Source organism: Trichomycterus rosablanca, chromosome 6 (genome assembly GCF_030014385.1).
Source record: "Trichomycterus rosablanca isolate fTriRos1 chromosome 6, fTriRos1.hap1, whole genome shotgun sequence".
In the NCBI taxonomy this organism is placed as follows: domain Eukaryota; kingdom Metazoa; phylum Chordata; class Actinopteri; order Siluriformes; family Trichomycteridae; genus Trichomycterus; species Trichomycterus rosablanca.
This window is the reverse complement of record NC_085993.1, coordinates 26,934,073-26,951,853: the sequence shown is the minus strand read 5'-3', so window position 1 is coordinate 26,951,853 and position 17,781 is coordinate 26,934,073. Positions and strand designations below refer to the sequence as shown.

Below are 17,781 nucleotides of genomic sequence, written 5' to 3'. Positions count from 1 at the left end.
CGAGGGACTTTGCTGGCTATTTTATGATATGAAGCCAATCACCTAGTTCTGACATAGCCTGAAGTTGTGGTTCAGGTTCTTGTCTTGTTGCAGGATGAGAAGGTACTGCAATAAGACAATACAACATGTCACTGCAAAATGATGTGTTTGGCTCTTTGGCTCAATATTGCATTTACTGACACCATTTACACTGCAAACAACTAAAGATTTCAAAATATGATTTATCAGTGCACCCGGACCTTCCTCCAGTCATTAGTAGTCCACTGGTGGTGCTGTTTGGCCCAAATAAGCCTCTTTTTTATTATTTTACCATCTTAGCAGTGGGTTTTTACTGCCAGTTGATCTGTCAAACTTGCCACTTGAGTTTAAATAAAAAAAGACTTATTTCACCCAGTGTAAAGCTGTGCTTGATGTTGTCCTGTGAGCTGCCTACCAAGCAAGATGTTGACTTTTCGTCTAAAGTAAAAGGTTCTTGGACACAGTTCTATGGAGCAGGGGATATCAGAAGATATTAAGTCAAAAATGTTCCACCAACTAGTGAGGGTTGAACAACCGAATCCAGACCTGCCAACCTTGAAAGAATTTTATGAGTACAAATCCCCTAATGGGCTAACTCAACGTCTTAATTTTACCTTTTCAATGTTATCGGCTCAACGGGCAAAAGCGGATTACCATTTGAACAACATATTTTACATCATTGATCAAATCTGATAAAAACCTCATGAACAGTTTGTAGCGGCTTTCTCAATAATGCACAAAAAACGAGATTTTTCGGCTTGTTATGGCTACTGCGCCTGCGCACAACTCCACATCGAGGGGGGCATCGCCACTAGCACGCTGACTACCCCCCCCCCCCCCCCCCCCCCCCTTAAACGGACGCCATGATTCGCGTTGTGAGAAGTCCCATTCATGCTGCAGTCAGTGGCAGGTCTCATCATTAATAAGGTCTCTGACTGAAGCGCGGGGCAGGGTGGTTGGGTGAAAAAGAAGCGCTCTGATTGGCTTACGCGCAGATCTCTGTGGCTCAGCGGTGGAATCAACTTTAGTAAAAACCTGGTGACAACTTGACTGAAACTGGTGAAATGCGAGATCAAACGATATGCGTACTTTAGAAAATGGAATCGTACAAGCGTACTAGGAGGTGAAAATGCGTGCCCGTTACGCAAAATGCGTACATGTTGGCAGGTCTGCGAATCAACCAAACAACTCTCCATCCATATACATACAGAAAAATATTATATATAATAAATTATATACTTCCAACATGGTGGCACCAGTTTGAGAAATGTTCATTCCTGTTCCTGTGAATAACAATGACTGTGCCCCTGCAGATGCCTGAACAGAGCTCTGTCCCCAACTAAATCAAAATGCTTTGGGATGAAGTGAAATCACAACTGCAGGCCAGGCCTTGTAGTTTAACACCAGTGTCTAAACATACAAATTTGTGAGAATCTGTGTCCATTCAATTAAAAGCATTTGTGGGGTAAGCTCCTGGTGTTGGTTGAGAAGGCTTAGCTTACGACCACTTCAAACATTCCAGATCATCCCAAAGATGTATATGAGAAAGAAAAGATAAATGCAAACCTGTTAATACAGACAAGTCTTAGATAGTAATGAAATATATATGAGGTGTAGCCTGAACTAAATGGTTTGGCTTTTGTATCAGCTTTCACATTTTAAATCATTGATGAGCTGCATCTCTGCTGATTGCTTTGAGAGGCCATTTGCGACCATAAATCAAATTGAGCATAACAGCAGCTAATGCCTTTATTACAGTAAGGCTACTCTCACCACCTTTAAATTCCATAAAGCAAATATGGAATTAGTAACAACTAGAGATGCAGGAGTACCGATACTAGTATCGGGTATTAGCCCGATACCGCGCTCATTAACTCGTACTCGTACTCGCAAACGAGGCTCCGATACTAAACATCCGATACCTTGTGCCTAGTGCACGTTGCTGCGTTAACGCAGGGATTTTCAACCTGTGGGGCGTGAGTGCCTGACCGGGGGGCGTGACATTACGAGATTTTTTTACTTCTAAAACTAAAGCAATTCATTTTTCACCCACGGGAGACAGATATAATTATTCTCACTGACCACGCTCACACGCACATTTAATGTTATTTAGTTCTGTTTGACAAAAAAAAAAAACTTCAAAATAGAGCTAACAGCGAAGATAACCGGTTTACAAAAGCAGCGACCGCTGTTATAGGACGTGTTTGTGTTCAATACTCTGTTCAGTGTCGATACAAGTGATTCAGGAGTCGACTCATTTTAAGCACAGCGTAAGTTTCTTTTCTCAGTCATTTCTCCGTGTTTACTGTTATAATGAATGTTGCGGTTGTAAATAAACACCAAATACTACAGAACATTTTGTGTGACTCGCTTACCTTATAAAGCTCAGGCTTAATTATACTGGTTATTACCACAGAGCGGGAGCCGACTCAAAGTCGTTTACGATTTACCGAGGTGAACCACGAATGTATGTGCTGATAGAATCAACTCAGATGGGATCGGACTGTATTATCTTTTTAAAGTAAATATTTCAATCAGCAGAATCGCATCGCATGTATGATGTGCACAACGTTAATTACGTGCGTTTATTAATAAACGTTAACGTTAGCTTGTCAGAAGCTTTCTCAATGATGTCTGTTCCACTGCACTATTTTACACTAAAAACTACACTATTCCATAATGCTCCAGATTGCATCATTCTAAATAGGTATCGGTATCGGCGAGTGCAAAAATACATGTACTCGTACTCGGTTGGGGAAAAAATGGTATTGATGCATCCCTAGTAACAACACACAAACTACTAAGAAAAAAAACCCAACAATCTGACAACAGATGTTCATTTTATTAGGGTACTTTCTATACATGAAAGCCTAGTTTGCAGACATTTTGATTTTTGTAGTTTTGTGTAGCCCCAGACACTAATTGTAAACAGGACGATCATGCAGCTGCATCAGTTATCAAATCTGACTGAGAGTCAAATCAGGGCACAGATTTCCCATGTTAAGCCAGCATGTGTGAATGACACATAACCATTTTATTACCTGTTATAATAATCCTGTACATGCCAGTAATGTAGCCTAAGTACATTTACCTCCATCAAGCCAGGTTAAACAAACATGACAGGTACACTAAACCATAAGCACGTTGTCTGCCTTACATTATTTAGCAATTCTAAAACACACTTTTTGCAAAACATTAAACAAACATTGTTCCTTACAGTAGACAGACACATCATTCAAAATTGAAAATCCCTTGTTTCTTTTGGAAAACACTGCCAATGAAAATATCACACCCACCAATGAATTACCCAAAACCCAGTTCTCACAAGTAAAAACAATTCTGGCTAATTACTACAAACCTTTGTAAATCAGAGCCTGAGCCCTAAAAAGAGGCAACATGTTGCATATGTTGGTTTGCACAACAATGAAAGCCAGTACTGGACAAGGAGGACAAGGAAAAGGACGAGCAACCATCACAGATGAGATCAAGGTCACTTTGGTTGACCATGTGGTCAAACATGGGTTGAGTTCTCAGGAGGCCAGGCAGAGGGTCCAGCCTAATCTGAGCCGCTACACTGTAGCAAGCATCATGCGAACACTCTCACAGAAATGAGAATAGGTAAGTAGACCTGTCCTCTATACCATAACTATTGAACTGGCAGAGTTTAATTATGTATACCACTGTACATTTCATTTAATGCTGAAAAGCCATTTGCATCATATTTTTGCAGAACTGCTAGACTACCCCTTGGAAGAAGACTATATTCACCCCAAAGCATGAAAAGACCATAGTACAACAACATGGTCGGAGCAAACAATAGCATAAATTTACAAGAACTACAAAAGCACATCATTACTGACATTGTCACAATCAGCAACATCCAATCAGTGAGTTATCTGCACTTGGTTGTCTCCTGACAAGACATCAAGTTTGCATGATGCAGCTATGAAGCGCTATGAATAGTGATGGAGCTAAATGCTGCTGTAGTGGAACAAGTTCCTTTACACTGGGAAGCTGGCTTCAACCTTGCCAAAACAAGGCACAGGGGAAGAAACATATTAAGACACCTTGCAATCATCAGTGTCCCTGTGCAGCGTGGTGGCAACATAGAAATGTGTGCAGCTATTAGCCAAAATGGTGGTGTTCATCATGCTACTCTTGGTCCCTACAACACATCATTACCTTTCTTAACATCACCAGGTGATTGGACCAGAGCAGTCCAGGTTTGTTTTTACCGGGATGCACTGGTATGCAATTGGTTTACTGAACACCAGTGATCTGTTGTGCTTCACCTGCCTGCATACTCTCCATTCCTTAATCCTGTTCTTTTAGGCATGGAAGTGGAAGGGTTATGATCACCAACCCCTCCAGAGCACAACGATTTTCCAGGCCATGGAGCTTGTGGTGACACTAATGAGGCAGCTTGCCAGGGGTGGATGCATGACTCCAGACGGTACTTCCCCCACTGTCTGGCCAGAGAGGACATCACCTGTGAAATCGATCAGATCTTGTGGCCGGACCCAAATAGAAGACACTACGCACCCTAATTTTTGTTAAGTCTAGTTTTTGTTTGTTTTTGTTTATACAGTATATACAGCAGTAAATAAAAACAAACATTCTCATTGTAATTGTTTTACTTTATGGTGCATATAAACGAAATATACATAAATAGCCTGTATATTTGTGAAAATACATATACACCTGAATACTATGACAGCGTTTTACAGGAGACCGCTGCACCCTGCACACTGAAAACTCAAAAAAACACAAGTTAGTAGTGTTTTCCATTTAACACATCAGTGTACAGTTGTTATATCGCAAAAGCTGTTCATTTGATATTTGTGTGTAGAGTTTGGATGCTGTAACCATAGGTTTTGTTTTGTACTTGCAAAACAGGCAATATAAACTAGTTTATTTAAAAAAAAAAAAAAAAAAAAAAAAAAAAAAAAAAAAAAAAAAAAAAGTTTTCTGACACAACTGTATTACTATATTAAGGTTGTATTCGGTGTACAGCAGGTACTGACAATACTTTTGTCAGTCACAGTACCTGCACAGTAGTTTTTCATGCCAAAAAAATAATTTTGGAACAATATTTTTTACTTACTACATTTTTATAAAGAAAAGGAACAGACCTTCACTTTTCTGAACAGCAGAAATTTGTATAATGTTAAATGTGTTTAACATGTGTTGCAACCATGAGGAAAAAAAACTAAGGAACTGTGACAAATGCTGAGACAGAAGAGTTCATTTCATTGCACCAAAATTACTGGGTATAGGATGATTTCCAAGACCTGGAACATTCCTAGAGACACCACTGGGAGTATCGTCAGAAAGTTCCAAACTTATGGCACAGCAGCAAACCTGCCTGGTCATGTAAAAAACCCTAAATTTCGTCAAGGCCTTAGCATTCTTATTAGGACAATGAAGATAAAACCTGTTTTCATTAGGTCATACTGTAAGTATAGACTTGCAGGATGACCTGATGAAGGCAAATGTGACACAAATGTGTTAGCAGCAACCATAAGAAGCTCATTTAACACCCAAGGACTTCATGGCCAGACTCCATAATGAACACCACTCTTAAACAAGCAGCACAGAATGGACTAAAATACGTTAGAAATAATTTGGATAGGCAAGCAGAGTTCTAGATCACAGTTCTATAAAATAACAATTTAAAACTGGAACTGTTTTGCCATGTGGATCAACGGTTTGTCTGGTGCAAGAAAGCACATTCACCTTCTCTGTCCCTTTAAAGAACTGGAATTCATTTATTTTAGTGACAAACCCAACCCTTACCAGTCTTACCAATACTACAATTCAGGACTGCATAGCTACGATGGATTACATGTGTGGTAGAGATTTGACTCTGGTAATTTTTTCATGCAATCAAGGTACCTTAGGAACAGCATCTATGTTTTTACCTGTAAGTAAAGATTGTGGTAAAAGTGCCTAAATCTAGCTCAGTGTATGTCAAATGCTGTTTTTTACATAACTGCTTTAATTATTGTTTAACCAATTAGTTTTAGTGGTCCATGGCAGTAGCCATGAATTGAACATATAGTCGTGGCCAAAAGTTTTGAGACAAAAATGTTGGTTTTCGCAAAGTTTGTTGCTTCAGTGTTTTTAAAACATTTTTTCAGATGTTTCTATGGCATACTGAGGTACAATTATAAGCATTTCATACGTTTTTTTTTTCTCACTGTTATTGACAAATACATCTAGTTTATGCAAAGACTCGATATTTACAGTGTTGACCATGCTATTTCAAGATCTCTACAATTTGCCCTGGTATGCTGGGCATCAGCTTCTGGGCCAAACCTTGACTGATGTCAACCCATTATTGCCTAAACAGTGCTTGGAGTTCATCACAATTTTGTTTTTGTTTGTCCACCCACTTTTTGAGTGCTGACCACAGGTCCTCAAAGGAATTAAGGTCTGGGGAGTGTTCTGGCTTATGAACCAAAAAATTAAATGTTTTGTTCACCAAGCCACTTTTGCTTTATGACATGGTGCTTCATCATGCTGGAAAAAGCACTGCTTATCACCAACTTGCTCCTGGGTTGTTGAGAGAAGTTTTTATGGCAGTGTTCTTAGGCAAAATTGTGAGTGAGCCCACTCCCTTGGATAAGAAGCAACCCCATACATGAATAGTCTCAGGATCCTTTACTGTTGGCATGACATAGTACTCATGGTATCGCTCACCTTTTCTTCTTCGGACAATAATCTTTCCAGATGGCCCAAACAGTCTCAAGAGGGCTTCATCAGAGAAAATAATCCAATAATGTCCAGTGCACAATATAGTTTTAAACCTACTTTTTTATTAGCCCCATATTATTAATACATTGCTACAAAAGTCTCTTTACTTTTGTTCATTTGTTGTCTTTACAGCATTTCATTCCCATTTAGCTGGTTTTAAGAAAGTACCATTCCAAAGGACCTGGCTTGTAATTTGTTCAGTTGTGTTTAACAGGCCAAAGTTTCTTCACAGAGTGCACTACTGACACTGTAGTAGTTTTTGTGTTGGCACTCTGGTGCTTCCCATTAATTATACTGTGTGTTCGTGCAAATGTCTTTGTTTAAAGTGATTGAACAGTATAGTTAACATAAGATATTTAGCCAAGATATCGTAATATGGCTGTAAGTGATAAAAAAGAACACTAAAAACTAGGGATGCATCGATACCAATTTTTCCCAACCGAGTAAGAGTACAAGTACATGTATTTTTGTACTCGCCGATACCGATACCTATTTAGAATGATGCAATCTGGAGCATTATGGAATAGTGTAGTTTTTAGTGTAAAATAGTGCAGTGGAACAGTTGCTTGGGGTGCCATCACTAATTGTAAAAAAAAAAAAAAAAAAAAAAAACACCACACAGACATCATTGAGAAAGCTTCTGACAAGCTAACGTTAACGTTCATTATTAAACGCACGTAATTAACGTTGTGCACATCATACAAGCGATACGATTCTGCTGATTGAAATATTTACTTTAAAAGGATAATACAGTCCGATCCCATCTGAGCCGATTCTATCAGCACATACATTCGTGGTTCACCTCGGTAAATTGTAAAAGGCTCCCGCTCTGTGGTAATAACCAGTATAATTAAGCCTGAGCTTTACAATGTAAGCGAGTCACACAAAATGTTCTGTAGTATTTGGTGTTTATTTACAACCGCATCATTCATTATAACAGTAAACACGGAGAGATGACTGAGAAAAGAAACTTACGCTGCGCTTAAAATTAGTCGACTCCTGAATCACTTGTATCGACACTGTGAACAGAGAATTAAAGACACACACACGTCCTATAACAGCGGTCGCTGCTTTTGTAACCGGTTATCTTCGCTGTTAGCTCTATTTTGAAGTTTTGTTTTTTTTTCAAACGGAACTAAATAACATTAAACGTGCGTGTGAGCGCCCCCCGGTCAGGCACTCGCGCCCCCCCCCAGACAAGCACTGCCGCCCCACAGGTTGAAAATACCTGCGTTAACGCAGCCAGCAACGTGCACTAGGCACAAGGTATCGGATGTTTAGTATCGGAGCCTCGTTTGCGAGTACGAGTTAATGAGTGCGGTATCGGGCTAATACCCGATACTAGTATCGGTGCTCATGCATCTCTACTAAAAACAAAGAGAATTTCTAATTCACATCTTCTTACAGGTTCACAAATTCTTTTAAAACCTTTTAAATTCAACCGACCTAAAAGTCAATACAACCAGAAATCTGTTTTTTGTGTTTGGACATTTTTGGCCAGTCAGATGAAAATGATCTTATCTTTTTTGTCTTTTACTTAAAACACTAGAGGATAAGGTATTACAGACGTGATTATTGCATTATGGGGCACACCTGTTAAAGGTACCTGCGATATCTGAAGAAATTCTGACATGCATTTTGCAATATCCAAATCATATCGACCAGCCCTACACCACACCTGTAAATTACAAATGGAGGCGCTGTTGGAAAGAAGCAAGTCTAAAAGGCGAGTTCTCCCTCTGTTTTACTTCATCTGTCCAAGACGTTGAACCATACAAGATGAAAAATGAAATAATTGAGGTCAGTACCAATGTTAAAGGGTTGAGGAAAGCTTACAGCAGGTCTGGAAATCAATACGAACCATTTCTTGAAGTGGATCATGAATATTTCAGACAATCAATAAATATAGCTTTATATACATACTTTATATGTATGTATGTGTGTGTGTGTGTGTGTGTGTGTGTGTGTGTGTGTGTGTGTGTGTATATATATATATATATATATATATATATATATATAGATAGATAGATAGATAGATAGATAGATAGATAGATAGATAGATAGATAGATAGATAGATAGATAGATAGATAGAAGGCATTAACGTCAGCCCATGTATGTACGCAAGTTAAGAAGGAAAACGTTTATTCAGCTAGAACTGCCTAAAATCAAAACGCCAAAAAGCACTTTAAATGGTTTGGTTAATATTTTATTTAGATACTTACTTCCCAATCACCTCACAGAGCTCGTATACATCTTCAAACAGCACGTCGTCGTCAGCCATGGTCCAAAGAGAATTAGTGATAGCTTGCTAACCTTCTCTTCGGGAAAAAGCCTTTTAAAATTGATAAGCGGTTTAAAGCCGCTTTGTTTTGTTTTGCAATTAGATGCAAAATTTGAATGCTGGCTACAAATATGTCGGATAGCAGCAGATATTCCTTATAAAATGTTTATTCATACAAATTCCAGTAGAAGGCTAACCAGTTAGCCTCACTTGCTTGCAGTGGACGTTTGGTCGGGTTTGACACTCCTCCGCCCCACCTTCTTCTTCCCCGTCTAGCAGCCCGGCTTTCTAATCCTTTGATTCGGGTCGACAATTACAGTGCTGGCGATGCTGATTAAAACAAAGATCCAAAAACGATGCTGGGATTGGTGTAAAAACAACAGCGTTCCACCGATTGGGTCGCAACATCCGTACCACCGCTGCCTAAGCAGCTAGCTAGGATGCTAGCTGAAAATGGTTGACTATTGTTGGCTAGTAGGATTTATTAAACCAACCGGTTACAGATATGGCGCGTTGCCGCGCAGTCTACAATAACCACCGGCGCTCACATTTTTCTTTAAATCACGTATGGCTGAAATGATTGTAGTTGCCCTGGCTTTAAGTAATGCAGCTTTTCCACTAACAAAATATTCTTGTTCCCTAAAGCTATCGACGTTTTCCTAATCTCCCTGAGCGTCAATGTACTGCTCCGATGCTGATACTCCCGTCCAGAATCTACAGGCCCCTCCCTCAAAAACGTATGCCGCCGGGAGACGAGGAGCCAAAATGGTTGAGCCAACGCATTCGAATTCCCGGATGAATCCAGTTTAAAAGCTCACCACTTGAGCCAAGATGTCCAAGGAAGGGCGCGCCCCGCTCTAAACGCCAAGCAGTTTCTTATATACCCATTATCTCCCCCAGCGAAAAAATACATTCTCACATGACACGTTATGTTAGGCAAGGTTGATTTTTTTATCCTCTAATTACTTTTATGCTACAATATGGCATCTTAACTTTGGGAAAGCCAAAAATAGTAAGGAAATATCAAATCTTACACAAACTAGCCATACGTGGGGTCCACACTGATTAACGGTGGACTAGGTGAATTTAGCTGACTGGGTTTAACCCATGGGCTACTACTGGGTCCCATTTGGACTGATACATAACATACATTTAAAATATATAACTGTTTAGTTCATGCATTATAAAATTAATGTTTGGAAATAATTGTTGGGTGTTTAAATACCACACCGCATATATTTTTTAAAACATTAAGTAATTATGGGAGCAATTAATATTTCACACAGGAAAAATATGGATTTATTTATTGTTTTTTTGATTCTACATTGTTTTAAACATTTTAATATTTTTTATTTTGTTGGAAAATCGGAAACCATTTATAGTGACAAATATGCAAAAACAAACATAAAGAGGGCACATTTTAAGGCACTGTAGGTTAAAGTATATGTACTATTTATCATATATTTATATTAATATTGAAAGATGTTGACAGACTAGAAATCTGTAACTTAAGTAGTGTAATAACAATGTTAAGCACAAGATAAAGTTTTAATCTTGCTTTAATTTTAGTTACTATAGCGACCATTTTAATTGGCACTGGTACTAAAGTTGAAAATGCTGTAGTGTAGGAGATCTTAACTCACTCCTGGAAGCTGTCCTGTAGAGTTTTCATATTTTATTTTTGAGTTTTATAACGTTTACCTTCTTTAAACACAATTTATGGTAACATTCATTAATCATTCATGATATTGAACAAACTTATCTAACAGTAATTGTCCCTTAATTTCATAACTGGTTGCACCACATTTAGCAGTAATGACTGCAACTTAAATCTTTGATTTAATATAATATTATAATTTTGCTGTGGTTAAAATATAGTTCACTATTCCTTGGTAATGAATAAGATTTTTAGCTTGTGCACCTGTCAGAAAATGAATACTTGTGGTTTTATTAAAATTTTCACTGGTGGATTATTTAATCACATGTACTGACAGGGATGTTTAAAGCATTTCTTGTTAGCTTTTTCATTACAATTTTTGCAAAAGGCCAACTTGCTAAAAGGTAACAAAAAATTTTTGTGGCCCAGAACACCATGCATCACACTTGTGAGAGCTGGGGGAACTAAATAATGTAATTCAATGTAAATAATTTAATGAATGTAAACAAAAGAAATCAAAAATCAAAGTTTATTTGTCACATGCATAGTCATACACAGTATATTACTCATATTACTCAAAGAATAAAAATGTAAAAAGTGTTTTTTCTTTAATTACCTACTCGCAATGCTGGCAAATGCTTAATAATAGTCTTTAAAGGGGTTTGTAAGGATTGATGCTTGTTGTGTTGAGGTATGAGCATTTATGATGAGTTAGTTAGCATTTACACATTATTCATTGCTATTGGTGGTCTAATAAGCCTGTTCAATGTAAATTCGGAGTAGACTCCTGCTTCACCTGTTCAGTAAAACATGCTAAACCATTCCCACTGGTCTCGTCCTTGACCAAGCCGACTTTAAAAAGTTTTATTCCTGATAACTTTATAAACTTTCTTCATTTTTACTATTACTTTTTCTCATTAAGTGAATTCTTCTCAAACAATTACAACCTTTTATAACAAAACATATAATTTGCATTAAAAATAAGTGTTTAAATCTAACCTGGATGCATCACAAAGTACCACACTAAAGCTCACACCTGGTATTGTAAATAGTAATGTTAAGCTTGTGTGTGGCTTTTACATGATAAAAACACATGTACTAAGTGGTCCTGTTTTTCGATCTTGTGTTGCCTAGTAATTTAAGATTTAGTGTTGTTGCTCCTTGCTTTTTTACTTCTAACTAACAGTGCTTACAGATAACCATAGCAGCTCTAGCTGGACAAAAAGATACCAAACTGGTTAGTTGAAAAGGCAGCATCCTTTTTAATTAAAATGTAAATCAATTACACAATTGTTCATCAGAGGTTTAAAATATGTATCAGCATTTATCTATTATGCCCCCAAATCAGGTTAAAAAAAAACTAAACATTGATGTGATTTTAAACAGATGATGTTAACAGGTGATTGTAATCATGATTTGTTTCAAAAGCAGTATCTACAAAAGGCTGTGTCTTTAAGGAGTAAAGATGGGCAGAGAAACTCCAGTTTGTCAACAAATGCATAAGAAAATTACTGAAATGCTAACATTCTCAAAGAATGTTTCTCAAAGAAAGATTGGAAGTTCTCTACAGTGCATAATATTATTAAACAATTTAAGTTATCTGGAGGACTTTCAGTGCGTAAAGGGCAAGGTTGCAAGCCTAAGCTGCTATACGATCCCTCAAATGTCACTGAATCAAAAACAGTCATTCATTAATAGCTGATATAACCACACTGAATGCCTACTGTACCTCAGTGCCTGCTACCACCAAATCATTCTGCTGGTCTTTTGAGAGTTTTGAGAGTTTGAGGTCACTTGAGAGTTTTTGACCACCTGCCTCCACAGGAATCTAGTGGTAGCTGGTGATAGCTGCCTATTTTGTCACAGACCCAAAGCAGTTCCCAACATTTTCTATTTAATTAGTGTATAATGCTGCGGTTTCCTTCCAGACACAGGGAGAACAAACTTAACACAGAAAGAAACCTGGTCGCCCAGTCCCTTGGAGCTGAGAGATGACAATGCTAATGAGATGACAATGCTAAACATGCTTAAACAAGTCAAATATACACTGCCTGGCCAAAAAAAGGTCACCACCTGAATTTAACTAAGTAAATAGGTAAGAGCCTCCCATTGGATAATTACTGCATGGGTGATTATGTTTCAGCTGGCAACAAGTTATTTAACCCTAACTGATGCAGTGAGTAGCTTCTCATTTGTTAAACAACCATGTCAAAAGACACATCCTGTGGTCGTGGAAAAGATGTTAATCTGTTTCAGAAGGGTCAAATTATTGGCATGCATCAAGCTGAGAAAACATCTAAGGAGATTGCTAAAACTACTAAAATCAGGTTAAGAACTGTCCAACGCGATCTTCGAGGAAGGAATGTGTTCAGAAAAAAATCTTGAATGATTGTGATCGGCGATCACTTAAAGGTTTGGTGAAATCAAATGGTAGAAAAACTACAGCAGAACTCAGGGAAATGTTTAATAGTGAAAGTAGAGCATTTCCACACGCACTAAACAGCTGTGTAGCCTTAAGAAAACCACTTGTCAGTGAGGCTAACCAGCAAAAACGGCTTCAATTAGCTAGGGAGCATAAAGATTGGACTCTGGAGCAATGGAAGAAGGTCATGTGGTCTGATGAGTCCAGATTTACCCTGTTCCAGAGTTATGGGCGCATCAGGGTAAGAAGAGAGGCGGCTGAAGTGATGCACCCTTCATGCCTAGTGCCTACCGTACAAGCCTGTGGGGGCAGTGCTATGATCTGGGGTTGCTGCAGTTGGTCAGGTCTAGGTTCAGCAATGTTATGTGACCAAAGAATGAGGTCAGCTGACTACCTGAATATACTGAATGACCAGGTTATTCCATCAATGAATTTTTTCTTCCCTGATCGCACGGGCATATTCCAAGATGACAATGCCAGGATTCATCGGGCTCAAATTGTGAAAGAGTGGTTCAGGGAGCATGAGACATCATTTTCACACATGGATTGGCCACCACAGAGTCCAGACCTGAACCTCATTGAGAATCTTTGGGATGTGCTGGAGAAGACTTTGCGCAGTGGTCCAAATCTCCCATCATCAATACAAGATCTTGGGGAAAAATTCATGCAACTCTGGACAGAAATAAATGTTGTGACATTGCAGAAGCTTGTGGAAACAATGCCACAGTGAATGCGTGCCGTAATCAAAGCTAAAGGCGGTCCAACAAAATATTAGAGTGTGTGACCTTTTTTTTGGCCAGGCAGTGTATTTGTATATTTGTCAAGTACAGTGGGGCCAAAAAGTATTTAGTCAGCCACTGATTGTGCAAGTTCTCCTACTTAGAAAGATGAGAGAGGTCTGTAATTTTCATCATAGGTACACTTCAACTATGAGAGACAAAATGAGAAAAAAAAAAATCCAGGAAATCACATTGTAGGATTTTTAAAGAATTTATTTGTAATTTATGGTGGAAAATAAGTATTTGGTCACCCACAAACAAGCAAGATTTCTGGCTCTCACAGACCTGTAACTTCTTCTTTAAGAAGCTCTTCTGTCCTCCACTCGTTACCTGTATTAATGGCACCTGTTTGACCTCGTTATCTGTATAAAAGACACCTGTCCACTGCCTCAAACAGTCAGACTCCAAACTCAACCATGGCCAAGACCAAAGAGCTGTCGAAGGACACCAGGAAGAAAATTGTAGACTTGCACCAGGCTGGGAAGAGTGAATCTACAATAGGCAAGTAGGTTGGTGTGAATAAATCAACTGTGGGAGCAATTGTAAGAAAATGGAAGACATACAAGACATTGATAATCTCCCTCAATCTGGGGCCCCACGCAAGATCTCATGCGTGATCATGATGATCATGATCATGAGAACGGTGAGCAAAAATCCCAGAACTACACGGAGGGACCTGATGAATGACCTGCAGAGAGCTGGGACCAAAGTAACAAAGGCTACCATCAGTAACACATTACGCCGAGAGGGACTCAAATCCTGCAGTGCCAGGCGTGTCCCCCTGCTTAAGCCAGTACATGTCCAGGCCGTCTGAAGTTTGCCAGAGAGCATATGGAAGATCCAGAAGAGGATTGGGAGAATATCATGTGGTCAGATGAAACCAAAATGGAACTTTTTGGTAAAAACTCAACTCGTCGTGTTTGGAGGAAGAAGAATGCTGAGTTGCATCCCAAGAACACCATACCTACTGTGAAGCATGGGGGTGGAAACATCATGCTTTGGGGCTGTTTTTCTGCAAAGGGGACAGGACGACTGATCCATGTTAAGGGAAGAATGAACGGGGCCATGTATCGTGATATTTTAAGCCAAAACCTCCTTCCATCAGTGAGAGCATTGAAGATGGAACGTGGCTTGGTCTTCCAGCATGACAATGATCCCAAACACACCGCTCGGGCAACGAAGGAGTGGCTCCATAAAAAGAATTTCAAGGTCCTGGAGTGGCCTAGCCAGTCTCCAGACCTCAACCCCATAGAAAATTTGTGGAGGGAGTTGAAAGTCCGTGTTGCCCAGCGACAGCCCCAAAACATCACTGCTCTAGAGGAGATCTGCATGGAGGAATGGGCCAAAATACCAGCTACAGTGTGTGCAAACCTGGTGAAGACTTACAGGAAACGTTTGACCTCTGTCATTGCCAACAAAGGTTATGTTACAAAGTTGAGTTGAACTTTTGTAATTGACCAAATACTTATTTTCCACCATAATTTACAAATAAATTCTTTAAAAATCCTACAATGTGATTTCCTGGATTTTTTTTTTTTCTCATTTTGTCTCTCAATGTGATTTCCTGGATTTTTTTTTCTCATTTTGTCTCTCATTTTGTCTCTCATTGAAGTGTACCTATGATGAAAATTACAGACCTCTCTCATCTTTCTAAGTAGGAGAACTTGCACAATCAGTGGCTGACTAAATACTTTTTGGCCCCACTGTATATTATAGCTTTTTTTATACAATAAAATTGCCTTAAAGCAAATGTACAGATTTTAGGTCCAAAAACACCTAATAAGTAAGCCAAGGGCAACAGTGACAAGAATAAAAACCCTTAATAATCTAAGGAAGAAACCTTGAGAGAAGCAAGACTTAATAGGAACCCTCAATTTTCATGGCAAGAACAGACTGAAACTAATTGCAATTCATCTGATCACTCTTTATAACAATCTAGAGTTAAAGCAAATTGCCACCATAAAAATTAAAGCAGCAAACTTTGTGAAAACCAAAATTTTTGTCAGTCTTTAAAATATTGGCCACGACTGTACTGGTAGAGGAATAACCACAGTGGTAAGCATTTACAAAAGAAAAGCTTAAATCATAAGATTCTGGGGACTCTATGTATGAATGCATGACATTTCTTTGGTATCTGATTGGGCTGACAAGCATGTACCTGTGATCCACAACATAACCTGCCCTGGAACAGCTGTGCATCGAAATGTGAAACAAATAGGCCTGCTTAACGAAAGAGGGCCCAGGCTTTAATAATCCAATTTTAGGCTTAATAACTCCTCGAATTCTTGTAATATAATTGTAAAAACTAACAATTTGACACATGCAGTCTTCTTTAAACAGTCATTCTGAATTTAGAGCAAATACATGCTTCTGTGTTATTCAAAATAAAACGATAGAAAATCCTTTTTTTATACATTTGGATTACTAATATAAAAGTCACATTAATATCCACCTTAAATATACGTACACTATCAAAAGCAAAATATACTATAAATTCATAATTCATCTTCACATTGCCAATAACAATATTGTTCCATTACACTCCCATATGAATAATTTGGCTCAGTAAAAAGTGCTTAAATATACCTTCAGTGCTAGAGTATGAAGCCAAGGTTTCATTTATTCTTTATCCTGAATGACTATGCCACTTTACGACACTTTGCAAATTAACATCTGTTTTCTTTCTCACAGACACACATTAATATAAAATCTATATAAAGTCACTTAAACCAATAATGAAATGCAAGTGGATGGTCACATTTACCTGTTGTATTTATAATTAACATCACCACCACTAATAATTGCAACTGATGAACAAAGTGACCAGAAAATAGTTGCACAAAGCAAAAATATGTACACGTATATACAATTTTTTTTTTTTTAATGGCTTTAAAGGATTTTGGCCATTCAGAGCATGATGAACATTTCAAAGTAGTACATCTTGGTAAATGATCTTCACAAGACTTTTCATGACTTTTCTCACTCATCTGAGAGGCTTTATTAGTTCTGCTGAATAACAGAAAAATCCCTGCAATATGAACCCTGTGATTAAGTGGATTCCTTTACACTACATAGGCAGTCTACATCAGCTATGAAAGGTTTGCAAGGCAAAATTAAATATCAGATTGCAATATGCTGATGAAGCTATATCTGATACAATCCATCAGTTGTTTGAAGACTGAGATCAGTTGATTACTTGAGACCTATGATTAATTAACTCATTTCAGGCTTCAAACTACTGATGAATTGTACCAGTTTTAGCTACCAACTTGGTTGGTAAAGCAACCTTTAGCTGGACAGACCTGTTGTCTGACCCTAATTCATAAGCACCAACATAGGAGGAAATGTTTAGTTTAGGACTCTACACTTACATATGAAAAACAAGACACAATGTATACATTCTGGACAAAGATTGCAAAAAAATAGCAGCTATTGTCCCACCTTTCAGTGGAACTAATGAAGTTCATGAAATGAGTGGTAAACAATACAATGGCAAAATTATTTGCAAGATCACAAGAAATTTTAAGGGCTGTCAGAGGGAAAATCATTTTAAAGCAACATTTTAAATGATTAAATAATTTTAAAGCAACATTTAAACCCTTTCAAATGAGAAATCTGACCTGTGCATTAGGTCTGAAGTAAAATCTTAATTTCATACTGGACAAAAATGTAGAATGTAGGACCTGTAGTAACAGCTATTAAACTTGTAGCTTTTCTAAAATGTGTGTAAAAAATCCATGGAAAGTTCATGAAATGTAGGTAAATTCTTCAAAAGTATTCACTTTTTTGTAAGATGTGATTGCAAGTGGTAGGCCAAAAATAAGTTTTCATTTGCAGGGGATGGTAAATCAAAGGCATGGCTTTACC

At 38.2% G+C, this 17,781-nt stretch overlaps 1 protein-coding gene across 5 annotated transcripts in view; it reads right to left on the bottom strand.

The window, feature by feature from the left end:
- Positions 1-9,199, bottom strand: part of caskb (calcium/calmodulin-dependent serine protein kinase b) — a 110,063-nt gene extending 100,864 nt beyond the window's left edge. For all 5 annotated transcript variants that reach the window (XM_062997620.1, XM_062997621.1, XM_062997623.1 and 2 more), the window contains exon 1: positions 8,998-9,199. In XM_062997620.1, the coding sequence (XP_062853690.1) occupies positions 8,998-9,056 (59 nt within the window). In that variant the 5' untranslated portion in view covers positions 9,057-9,199. The remainder of the gene's footprint in view (positions 1-8,997) is intronic.
- Positions 9,200-17,781: the final 8,582 nt, after the last annotated feature.